General features: G+C 39.1%; 1 protein-coding gene across 2 annotated transcripts in view; it reads right to left on the reverse strand.

Moving 5' to 3' along the window:
- Ttc37 (tetratricopeptide repeat domain 37) overlaps nucleotides 1-13,418 on the reverse strand; it is a 98,507-nt gene that overhangs the window by 35,713 nt on the left and 49,376 nt on the right. For both annotated transcript variants that reach the window (XM_041663389.1, XM_041663388.1), the window contains 7 exons: nucleotides 12,213-12,269; nucleotides 10,284-10,352; nucleotides 8,840-8,914; nucleotides 7,853-7,994; nucleotides 5,329-5,422; nucleotides 2,950-3,027; nucleotides 472-596 (listed from right to left, as the gene is read on the reverse strand). In XM_041663389.1, coding sequence (XP_041519323.1) covers nucleotides 472-596; nucleotides 2,950-3,027; nucleotides 5,329-5,422; nucleotides 7,853-7,994; nucleotides 8,840-8,914; nucleotides 10,284-10,352; nucleotides 12,213-12,269 — 640 coding nt within the window. The remainder of the gene's footprint in view (nucleotides 1-471; nucleotides 597-2,949; nucleotides 3,028-5,328; nucleotides 5,423-7,852; nucleotides 7,995-8,839; nucleotides 8,915-10,283; nucleotides 10,353-12,212; nucleotides 12,270-13,418) is intronic.

Here is a 13,418-nt window from a genome sequence, read left to right on the forward strand (position 1 = left end):
AGAATAGTAATTAACTGCTTTCAAATGTTAAGCTACATACCCACCACTAAGCCTGTGCCTTAGCCTCCTCAAATGGACAATGGATGTTCAGTTCAAATTGTTCATAAGGAGTACTCATCATCACAGCACACTAAAGAGATGACACATAAATAATACCTATTACAGCTCCCGACTCCCACTCATATTTTAGTAAATTCTGCAATCCCAAGGCTGGAAAGTGGCTGTCCTTCCAGAGGATCCAGGTTCAATCCCCAGCACTCACTCAGCAGCTCACAACTGTGTAACTCAAGCTCCAGGGGATCCAGTGCCCTCTTCTGGCCTCCAAGGACATCAGCCACACAATTTTGAACTGGCATACATGCATTTGGACATATCACATTTTTAAATTTTCAACTAATTAGTAAAGTATTGCAATCCCGTCACAATCCCAATACTATATTTTTCTGCAAAGTCTCAAGCAGTGGTACTTACCTTTGTTGCTCTCCTTATACCGTCCCTTCATAAACAAGGCCAATGCAAACCCTATGATGTCCTCTAGTTCCTCAAGGGGCGTCGACTCAAAGGCTTGCACAGCTCTGTCATATTCACCAATGGAGCTAAAAAGTGAGCACAACTTACTTTTAAGAGAAAAATATTAATCTTGATTTTGTGAACGTATACAGACATATTCACTCAACTACTTTTAATGACTTACCTAATGTCCCTTTTATAGTAATTTAGCAAATAAAATATATTAGTTCTCAAGTTGTTGAAAAGATTTGAAACAGAAGGCACACCATAAGTAGAGTACACCAGAATGATTTAGCTTCACGCTTTTTGGTTATTTTTTTTTCTCTTAAATTATATGTGAAAATGACTAGCTCTGCTAAACTCAATATATCCTTAAATTTATTGTTTTTTTTAACAAAATTTACTTAATCCCAAGTTATCAGAATAATTTTAGGCTGGCTTTTATGAAAAAATTCTAATTTTTTAAGCTTACTATGTTAGTTAAATTAAATATTATCCTAAGAATATGGCTCTATAATTTCCATTAAGTGATAAAATATTTAGCCAAGAGCGAAAACTTTCTGTAAACTATTTACAATTGCAGAAGTTCTTTGGATGGCACATAGGCACAATAAAAGTCCACAGAGAAAATTTTACTATTCTATGCTTCCATATATAGTAAGAAAAGCAACATGAGGGTCCTAATAGCAAAACAGCTGCTTATCTTACAATGAAGTCATATGATCTCAGCTGCCATCACCTAAAGACGTCTTTAATTTATGCATATGCGTGTCTGGCTGAGTCTATGTCACATGTATGTGGGTGCCAGTGGAGGTCAGAAAGAAGATCAGATTCTTGAGAGCTAGAATTACACTGGTTGAGAGCTGCCTACCACAGGTGCTGAGAACCAAACCCAGGACTTCTGGTAAAGCAGCAAGCACTCACAGATGCTGGGCCATCTATCTAGCCCCAATTGTTATCTAAATAAATATTTCTGAGATTCTTGTTTGTGGTATTTATCACTGTAATTCAAAAAGTTTTTATAAATGTTAATGAAATATGTTTTTAAAAAGAATTTTAATCTCTGAAGCTATAAGTTAAAAACACAAACAACTTTTGCCTCTAATACTAGTTTTATAAAGATGAAAAATACGAAATTAAGCTTTAATTTTGAAAGACTAGCCTTTGATGCAAACAGATTGTAAATATGCGCATATTTATTTCTTTAAATGGAGACTCTTTTCAGTAATGTGTAGAAGAAAAACGCAGAGAAAGGAGTAGGGGGCTTCAGTGTTATGGATGTCTCCTTGACATGCAGACATGAAGGAATGTGAAAGGACTGTAATGTGTTATTTGTGAGTTGTGACTTCACAACTATACTACACACTATAGTTTATTATTTACCATATACCTCTGTGTTCAAGATACTGCCTAATAAAAACAGAAAAGGGGCTGGGGGTGGGGGGCTCAGTGGTTAAAGTATATACTGCTCTTACAGAGGACACAAGCCTGTGCCTACTATATTAGGTGACTCGGTACTATGCACTGAGTCAGGTGCAGGAGCGCAATACCCTTTCTGGCAACTGTGGACATCAGGCACACACATATTGCACATACAGACAGACAGATATGCTCACATACACTTGAAATAAAAATAAATAAATCTCTTTTTTTAAAAGAAAACAGATGGCCAATTTTCTATAAAAAGTAAAATTTTCTTCAAAAGTATTTACTCTTTATGAAATGTCAAACCAAAGAAGACATGCTGCAGTACCTTTTACTCTAGGTATTTTCTGCTTCAACAGACACAACTACAAGTGTAAGTTTAAAAGAGTTAACAGGCGATCAGAGTAGAAATATTTCCCCATCAATGGACTTGATTGAATTACAGCAATAACAGGGAAGAAGAACTGGCTACCTGATGCCTCATGTGTAGGTCCCTAAAGATGTAGAGACCGACCGTATAATACCAAGCTGCAGTTAAATGTTTAAACTAACCATTCAATTTTAGGGCAACCTAAGGAATCACTGTGTGAGTCAAAACCGTTCGTCGTATGTATCTGTACTCTGGCTTTGCTTCCACCCTCCACAACAACTAGTCTGCCTATCTTTCTGGTCAGAAGACATAGAGACTAGAAGAGAAGTTCGTTCTTCACTGTACTAAAGTTTTTCATATGTTTCAAAGAAGCTCCTAGACCACAACATTCCATCACTAATCAGAATAAATCCAACTCCCCAGCTAGTTAATTAGGATTCTAATAGAGAAAACTACAACCTCTCTCCCAAACCTCTATATCTAGCCCGTAAACCAGCGGTTCTAATTTCACTCTTCACCAAGCACACTCAGGCTAGATTTTAAGGGTATAGAAATGTTAACACATTCTGGCCCTTGGGTCTACCCCAGGGCTCTAGACACCAGTCTACAGAGTCACAGAATTAATGAGAAGACAACAGCCTTACCATAGCAATCTGCCCCAGTTTCTCACTGTAACAGTGTAAGTGTCTTGGTCTTCTGTGGGATGTAACAGAGCAGCCGCCCTTTAAAAAAACAGGACAAGGTTTTGAAATGTTCTATGTGCAATATTTTGTTTTACTCAGTCCTCCTAGGGCAAATCCAGGGATTTATAGTCTTTTTTTTCAGTTCTACTAATCAGCCAATGCTGGTCATGCAACTTATTCATGTTCCAGTAACTTGATAGCACAAAGGCACTTAGATATATTTAATTTTTAAGTTGTCAATAAAAACAATCTTATTTTTTCACTAGTAAAACCATTTATTATTGTATCTAGATTGTAAATATTCTAAAATTTATAATCTGAACATAGGCAATGGCCAAATCAATGTTGTATTTTGACACTCTTGAAAATATTTATGCAGGAAGACAGAAAATTCAATGCTTTTGTGTGCTCTGCGCTGTCTACTCGGGAATACTAAAAGACGATGTGTTCAGGGAGAAGATGAGCAGTCCCTCTAGACTCAGAATACATCTACCAAGAGCTAAGTCAACATTTTCTTCTCCCACTGTGTTCTCTATAGGCAGGGAGGGAAACGTCCTAAAAGCTAAGAGCTCTTTTTAATGGTTTCTTTCTTTTCTCTTTAAAGATATCTGCCAGGTGAAATATCTAGGAAAGACTTTTTATCTACTAGATGTTGGACAAAAAATAATTAGCTCAGGAAGCATAAATGTACTACCGAGGTGTCCTGACGGGCGTGAGAGCAAAACCGGCTCTGCCTCTTGTTGACTGGGGCATTGGGTGAGCTAACCTGGGCAGTGCTGGAGAGCTCGTCCAGTGCTGAGGAAGAGGGAGAGCTGGCAGGCTGACCAACCCAGGTATTACTTGGGCCCAGAACCAGGGCTATGAGCTGCCCCACCCCAACATCCACCCATCTAAAACTGTTGGAACACTGAAGGGACCGGTCCTGCAGACCCAATGCTGCAGGAAGGCACCAACATGCTATCTACGAGGAGTGAGGCCCAGAGAGGTTCCGGCAGTGATAGCGCAGCAGAAGCCAGAGCCTTGAAGAACATTTGCAAGAAAAGACTATCTGCTTGACACGCTGGGACACACTACAGCTTCCACAGTGAAATTTTTTGTTTTGTTTGTTGTCCTTATTTATTTATTTATTTATTTATTTATTTATTTTTGTAGAAACTGTTACAAGGGCAGAGGGCAGATGCGAAGGGACTGGGAGTTGAGTGTGATTGGGGTGTATGATGTGAAATCCACAAAAAAATCAATAAAAAGGTAAAAATTTTACAGAAATTAAAAACAATACTTCTGCTTAAATTTATGTACTATTTATGTTTCAAGAAGCAAATCAGAACATACAGGGCAGCTGCTGTGGTCAGGACATATCTTTTTGTGGTTGTGGCTGGTCACTTTAAGCCTGAGGTAGCGAACACCTTAGGTTATCTTGGTTAACTATTATATTCTACATTTTATTTATCTAAGTTTATTGACAATCTAAGAAGAAAACTGGTTTTTTAATAACCCCTCCTCCATCACCTGGAAAAATAACTCCACTATGTAAGCTCTAGTACCATCTAGTGGTTACTCCTTTGAAGTACATGGCAATCCACAATTAAGTATTTGGGACCCTTCTTTACACCTGACCAGACATCTTCTAAATAGTCACATTTGAAGGAGTGATGTGCCTTAAAGTTAGATATCAGCTCTTAAAACCATTCTTTTAGTAGTTACTCAGGAGATCAACAGTTGTTCTCCTACTCACCTAGCATTAGGGTATAGAGAAAAAGCTAGCTGCTTTCATTTCCTACCAGTCCCCAGGATATGACTCCACTCCAGTGCACTGGGATTTTGTTTGTTAAATATGGCAAACTACTTCTGTGTGAGTACTTGCTCTCACTCTGTCTGAAATGCATCTTCTACTCTCACTCTTTCTTAGCAACAGTTATTGAGTATCTTGCATTGAGGAGTTCCATGAGAACAGGGCCTCAGTCTATTGTAATTCCCTGATAAACTTCTCATGCCAAGGACATTGCTTGGCACATAGCATCCAACAAACATTTACTGACAGGAATAAGTATATAGTAGATAATAAGGTAAGTCAAGCAAATATTCATGTTGTTTCTTGTCTGATTATAGGGGATGGATTTTTCTAAAATAGAATCTATGAGGTTTTATTTTCTGCCCTGTTCTGTTCCCTACCCACTATCAATGGAACTCAAATTATGGCTGAAAATGTGGAAGTCATCTTTTCACCTTTCACCATGAGGACAGGTGATGGAGTGAAAATCACATAGTTCTTCTGTCCCAAGAGCAGACTTTGTAGTATCCTGGCCCCGCCATGGGGGAGGTCCACCAAGCACAACCCACCTTTGGTACGCCTCTGCGGCTTCTCTTCTCAGCTGCAGATGTTCGTTTAAATAACCCAACATCGTGAAAGCTGGAGCATAATTCTGAATCCTTTCTGGAAATTCACAAATATCTCTAGTTTGTATGTGTATGCTGACTAGGTAAACAAAATAATAATTAAATTCTTTTTGTTTCAGTAACTCAAAGCAGGGGGTTACCTCCTGAGATTAATGGTACTATTAAGAATGGCCTAATTTATCTTGAATATACCAGTGATAATTTGATAATTCTTCTAAATCACTGAATAATATTAAAGAAGTAGATGTGGCTTCTAGCTATAGCTTACAGTTTAAACATGTTTTCTTTAAGTCTTTGGAACATGCATTTCTAAATGGAATGACTCTATCAAATCCCTCCTCTCAGAGCTCAGGGACCCCGCAGAAGCAGAAAGAGTGTAAAAGCCACATGGGGTGGAGGACACCAGGAGAACAAGGCCCTCTGAATCAGCTAAGCAAGGTTCATATGAACCACAGAGACTGAAGCAGCAAGCACAGGGCCTACAGGTCTGCACCAGGTCTTCTGGGTATATAGCAGAGCTGTTAGCTCAGTATTTTCTCATGGAACTCCCAAGTGTATGAATGACTGGGTTTCTGATTCTTGTGCCTGCTCTTGGGGCTCTTTTCCTTCGGTTGAGTTGCCTTGTCCAATACTGATGTGATGGTTTTTGCTTTATCTTAATATATTTTATTTTTTTCAAGTTTGGTTTAAAATAAAGAAACGAAAAACTGTTTTAAGTAAAACTATTTGAAATTGTAACTAGGTAAAAACTAGTTCTAATATTTATAAAAAAAATTCAGGTTGTTGCAACTTTTTATTAGTTCTAAAAGAATTTCATACAATTTTCTGGCTAATTGATTAAACCTCTTGTGATTTAATTTAGCAACAATTTTCTATTGGTGGTTCTATGCAAAACTCTATGTTCTAAAAAAAATAATTCAGGACTTCACACCAGGAGCAAAGAAATGGATCTGGGCACTTTCAATATAGAATTTTCCAATTTTTATGTTGAAAGTGCGTTATATATCTACACTAGACAAAGAAAAATATACCTTACCTACTTAAAGCTAGTATTAAAGAGCAGGCTTTTAAATTTCCTATGTTGTTTAAGAAATACACCACAATTATGAATCTTGTGTGATGGCTGGGATCCTAAGCTCAGAGTGTAACATGGCTAAGTATAAGGTATATGACTAACTGAGTCACAGTCATTCTCTAGAGCCATCAAAAATGTTGGCTCCAGTCACTGCTGCGGTAGAGCAATGAACGCTCTGCAGGAGTCTGCATCCTCGTATCTGTGCTCTCTTGTTCTGCTGTGTTAGCACTTCTGGCCAAGTACACAGCATTTAAAGAAGTCTAAGAAAAAGGTTCCACCATTAAAAAAAAAAAAAGTTATGACATTTGTTAAAAAAAATAAGAAAACAATGTGTTCATCATTTTAGATATCTGCATTTTATTAAAACATTTACTGCTTATGTAAATTCTCCAAGTTACTTATAAAGCAAGGAAACTCATGAGTAGCGTTTCTGAGCAGACACTTCCTCATCTAGGATTTTAGTGTCCTTCCGTCAGCATATGGCCATAGACGACAATGCCCACAAAGCTGATGCCAATAAACTCATCACCTTCACAAGCAGCTCAGACTAAATGTACATGAGAACTGACAAATACTGACTTGGGCTGAACCATTTCTACTTCACGTTAATCAGCTGCTGATTTCTTTAGTGACTACCCCAGCCAAGAACTCGGCCTCGGACTCTGTCCCTCTCATACCAGCGAACCCCACAGGTAAGAAACCTAAAATTCACAAGCGTGCAGGATACCAAGGATTCAATACTGACTACTATGTAGTGAGGCAGAGATAAAGACTCAGTGGTGGTTTTATTTTAAAAGACAGGAAATTATTACCAGGGAAAGCTAATAAACTTTACTATTCTGTCAGTTTTCTAAATGTAAATGTATTTTGGGGATATCTTCCAAGATAATCAAGAGTAAATAGGAGAGGTTGAAGTCACCTGGGATGGGTCTGGCATCTCATATACGTTATCTTATCTAATTCTCCTGACTATACAACCTTGGAATTGTGATTTCTCTTCCCAGAAATAAAACACAACTTAAGGGAAATAAAATACCTGGACCACAAACTGAAATGAAACTATACAGAGGAATCGTTGCAGCAACAACTCAAACCCATTAGCCTTTAACACACTCCCATTATTACAAAGAAAACTTGACTCAGAAAGTAATAAAGTGAGTTTAATCACTCTTGCAGAGCCATTACGTTGATTTAAACATTGCACTCCTCCCAAGTAGCAACAGAAAGGTAAATTAGCATCTGAAAGAACACTGATACCTAAATGAGATGGGTGAATTAAGCAAAATCACATCGTTTGAGGAGTCTGACATTGCACCATATATGACAGGTATTTACAATGTATTTACACATTTCAATAGTCTGATATTTTGCCACATGCAATAGGTATCTTACCCACGTATTTACACAGAACACCCTGTGCTGCAGGGACAGCGTTCATCTGGAGGATGTTATACCTGTAGAGCTCCGTTTCTCTGTTGCTTTTGTCTTGTAATGTTGTACAAACCCAATATGCATAACCTATGGCTCCTTCAGTCTTGAAAAAACAAAGTAAACTTAAAATAGTAAGTATTTCATTAAAACAAAAAAATAAAATATTCCAATAACAATAGTGTCACAACCTAGTCTTCTTTAAGTGCCTTTAACGAAAACAATAAAACCTGTTGAGATCAATTTAAAATCACTTCTCTAATCCTTGAGTAGAATTAAACACAACAAAGAGTAGAAAACAAAAGGCTTGCCAGATGGGCTTGTTCCCCCTCTCAGACCATTCCCACAGGTAAAACCAAATGAACTCAAGTCTTTTCAGAGTCCAGATTATCAACTAAAACTATTCTTCACCTCATGTCTATTTTTTTCTTGTGGTCTCAATCTCTCTTCCACAAGACTCTTATTACATGTACTAAATCTCAATGGGGAAGACTGGAGAGACAGACAGCTCAATAGTTAAAAGCACTGCCTGCTCTTCCAAAAGACCCAGACCCAATTCCCATCACCCATATAATAGCTCACATCTGTCTGACTGTGACTTCAGTCCCAAGAGCTCCAATGCCCCCTTCTGGCACCATGGACACCAGGCACATACTTGGTGCACAGACATACATGCAGACAAAACACCCATACGCATAAAAATACATAAATAAAATGTGTAATCTCATTGTCATTTTTCATCAGTTTGAACACTGAAGATGAAAACAAGTTCTATATAAAGAGAATTTATCTGCTTCTAAGATAACAGTAAAAGCAAGAGCTTTTTAGCTGACTTAAACTCCTGATCCTCCTGCCTCTATCTCCCAAGCGTCACTACTCCCAGTCTCTACAAATTTTCTTAGCAAGGATAATATTTTCCCATTGAATTCTCAAGAACATTAAGATTCTTACATGCATACTGAGCTCTGTAGTGTGTCTGAAGAGATCCATGGTGTCATAACTTCCAACTGTCTCTGCAATAAGAGCCTATTAAAAGGATTTTTAAAGGCTTTAATTAATTTAAAAGAAATAAAAATGTTAATAAACAGTTCTGGAAGAAGGGAAGATTTACGAGCCATGCTTCAAAGCAAAGTTAAGTTTCACTTCCAGTGATTCCAGTTTAAACTATGTCTGTGAGTTGTGTCCTGAGATAATTACTTTTAAGAACAAAATACTTTCAAAACAGAAAACATTTTACATAGAGGTAACTATGACAGTTTTCCCTAACCTAAAGCAACACAAAGTATGCTGAACAGTCTCGTCATAAGAGTCACAGGGTTTTGAACCTACTTAATGTGCTGGCTTTGTGGAAGCCTAGCCAGTTTGGATGTTCACCTTCCTAGAAATGGACAGAGGGGGGAGGACCTAGGACATACCACAGGGCAGGGAACTCTGACTGCTCTTTGGACTGGAGAGGGAGGGGGAGAGGAGTGGGGGGAGGGGGAGAAGGGTGGGAGGAGGGGGAGAAAGGTGGGAGGAGGGGGAGGGAAATGGGAGGCTGGGAGGAGGTGGAAACTTGTTTTTTTTTTTCTCCTTTTCTCAATAAAAAAATGGAAAAAAAAAAAGATTCTGACATCCGGCAGAAATGCAGGCTGGTACTCTCTGTCTAAAAACTGACACAGAGGACAGTGGATGCCCTGCTTCCATGCACCCCTGTACCTAGAGGACAGGAAGTTGCTGGGCTATCTCTGCTTGCACCACCAGAAAACTTGAATTACACTGAGACACAAAGCACAGTGAGACATAATCTGTGACTGATGCTTTTCTGACACATGCTCCTTTTGCTGCTGAACACTTAGCAATTCACTGATACTCTCAACTAGCCAAGGCATTCAGTTTTCAGGTGATATGACTAGTAAAATAATCAGTATTAGACACAGACTAGTAACAATTAACCCGATGCTATCTGGCAGTACAAAATCTAAACATGTTTACAGAGAAACACTCAAAAGTGTACAACCCAATATAAAGACTTTATAGAAAATTACAAAACAATAATAGCCAAAATGATCTTTGTAAATACATACTGTCTTTGCAAATGGAAGTTTAATAAGAGTTCTAGGTTTATGTTCTAGGCAAAGTAATAATCAGATTCATAGAATTCAAAGTTTAACCACTACCAGCGGTGACAAAATATTTAGGATGTCTTAACTTAAATTTCTACATCTCTAAAAAGAGTATAACAATAGTCACACCTCAAAGGATTGATAACAAATTAACTAAGATATTTCTTGCAAAGACCTAAGCACAATGACCAGCATGCAGTAAGTTTTCAAATGATACATGAAATGTTATCATTATTATCATTAATATAAGGCTACTTTATATTGATGTTTATTAATAACTGTTATCTTACTTGTCCAATCCAGCACAGTAGATAAGACGGATCAAGGGACTGAGCCATTTTGAAAGCTTCATGAGCTTGCTAGGCAAAAAAAAAAGCAAGAAGATACCACATCAAGCAATCTCATAGACTTCAACTGTTTAAAAAGCGTAAAAGAAGGGAAGTCAAACATATCATAAATATATATAAATTAAAAATTTCATTGTTCGGCCACAATTAATAATACCTGGATACAATCTTTTAGCTACAGTCTTAGAATAATGCTGTGTGCAACAGATTTCCCTACAGATTAAGACCTCTGGCACCCGGCAAATTATTCTATAGGTTTCTATCACCGAGGCTGCAGCAGAACTTTTAAATAATGCTAACTACGTGTGAAAGTAATGATTAAATAAGTCTGAATCTATTCCCCTTTTTAGAAGGAATAAGAACTCACAACCAATGCAGCTGGAACTATGGACCTGCTGCTGGAGAAAGAGAAGTTAAAAACACAATTCTATAAGAATCATTCACAAACTATTAAAGACACCTCTCTTGAATCACAAGCTCATATGCTCCCTGCTTTAAAAGAACAACAGCAAAAGCACCTTACTCCATGCTGCTTTCCACTGTTTCAGGATAATCCGTGTGGTGTAAGGAAAGACTTTAGGAAGAAGAAAGCTCTTGAGCAACTGTTGGACCCAGCAGTCCTGATGCTCAGTCTAAGTGTGTACATGTTATGATGTGGGAGTCCTTCTGCATATGTTTTGCTTTTATTGGTTGATGAATAAAAGTGCTTTGGCCTATGGCAAGGCAGAGTAAAGCCAGGCAGGAAATCCAAACAGAGATATAAAGAAAGTAGGCAGAGTCATGTAGCTGCCAAAGGAGTAACATGCCAGCACTGGTAAGCCACAGCCTAGTGACAATACACAGATTAATAGAAATGGTTTAATTTAAGATACAGGAACTAACTAGAAGTATGTTTGAGCCATTGGCCAAACAGTGTTGTAATTCATATAGTTTCTGTGTGATTATTTGGGTCTGGGCAGCGGGAAAGCAAGCCAGTCTCCATCTACACCTTTAGCCTGGGCCTTGCACACTAAGTGTGTACACTTTAGCCTGGGCCTTGCACACTAAGTGTGTACACTTTAGCCTGGGCCTTACACACTAAACGTGTATACTATCCTGAGCTGCAGCTACAATACCTCACAGACCTTCAGATCTAATCTAAGAATTTCTTTCAGTCTACTCACAATCATCCAAAGCTGAACATTTTTGCAGTGAGCAATTAATGTACTCTCAAAAACAGAGAAGTTTTTGGTCAAACAATAAGATCCAGCACACTGACTAAACCAAGAAACAGTGAAGATGTGGCTCCTCTGTCTAGACTTGTGGAGACTTCCCAAATGTGGCCCAGCAACAGGATCCCAGGTGCTAGGTTCAGGCTGCTCAGTTGAAAGGAATTCCACTGGGATGTTTAAAGGCAATAATATTTGTTAAAGCCATTATCTAAATCACAAAAGCAAAAGTTCAATTTAAGATGTTAAAAATATACTAATTATCTCTCTTACCTTCACTCATCAAGACTAAACAATGCACTCAAAGAACTTCTCTTATATTTATAATTTTGCCAAGTAAGAGAACTGTTTTCATCTATAAAAACTACCTAAGGAACCTGAAGTAAGAAGATGGCTATTTCAGAGTGAGCTCAAGCCTAGTGTGGGCTACACAGAAGTCTTCGCTATCTCAAAGAAGAAGAAAGTATACACAGATATAAAACCAGTAGTTGCATGGAAGAAAAAATAAATTTTAGGTGTTCAATACTCAACATAATAAAACAAATGCCATCAATCAACTGGCATATTTGACATACTGGATAGATAATACATAAAACAGTTCTCCACAAAATTGAACATTTTCTATTTTTTATACTTTTTAATATACTGAAACTGATAACAATACCTCAATGTTTTCAGTTGCGAGGTAGAGCACGCCTAAGTTGGTCCAGGCAGCAGCATTCTAAAAGATATATTGAAAATGGGCCTCATTGGGAAAAGCTTCTCTCTGCAGTATGCAGCACTTAATGAACAGTGGACATCTGTATCATACCCCCCGAGCTGAGAGGACATCTGTATCATACCCCCCGAGCTGAGAGGACATCTGTATCATACCCCCCGAGCTGAGAGGACATCTGTATCATATCCCCCGAGCTCAGTGGACATCTGTATCATATCCCCCGAGCTGAGAGGACATCTGTATCATACCCCCCGAGCTGAGAGGACATCTGTATCATACCCCCCGAGCTCAGTGGACATCTGTATCATACCCCCCGAGCTCAGTGGACATCTGTATCATACCCCCCGAGGTCAGTGGACATCTGTATCATACCCCCCGAGCTGAGAGGACATCTGTATCATACCCCCCGAGCTCAGTGGACATCTGTATCATATCCCCCGAGCTCAGTGGACATCTGTATCATACCCCCCGAGCTCAGAGAACATCTGTATCATATCCCCCAAGCTCAGAGAACATCTGTATCATATCCCCCGAGCTCAGAGAACATCTGTATCATATCCCCCGAGCTCAGTGGACATCTGTATCATACCCCCGAGCTCAGTGGACATCTGTATCATACCCCCGAGCTCAGTGGACATCCGTATCATACCCCCCGAGCTGAGAGGACATCTGTATCATATCCCCCGAGCTCAGAGAACATCTGTATCATACCCCCGAGCTCAGTGGACATCTGTATCATACCCCCCAAGCTGAGAGGACATCTGTATCATACCCCCCGAGCTCAGTGGACATCTGTATCATACCCCCGAGCTCAGTGGACATCTGTATCATACCCCCCGAGCTCAGTGGACATCTGTATCATATCCCCCGAGCTCAGTGGACATCTGTATCATATCCCCCGAGCTCAGTGGACATCTGTATCATACCCCCGAGCTCAGGAGACCTCAGAAGACACAACAGAAAGAACGTAAGAGCTGTGGGATGGGAGGAGGGCTCGGCCTTCTCAACAACACCGTCCACTGCTGCATTCATCAACTCGAGCAGGCATGGTACCCGCCACAGGAGCTGTGAGGCTCAGGGAGGAGCTCACCAGGCTCCACACCTAGCTAAGAGGCTAATGGAGAATGGGGAGTTCCTTTTCTTCAATGGTGT

The sequence above is a fragment of the Microtus oregoni genome, unplaced genomic scaffold (assembly GCF_018167655.1).
Source record: "Microtus oregoni isolate MIOR12 unplaced genomic scaffold, Mior012 000014F_ref0000157, whole genome shotgun sequence".
Taxonomy (NCBI): Eukaryota; Metazoa; Chordata; class Mammalia; order Rodentia; family Cricetidae; genus Microtus; species Microtus oregoni.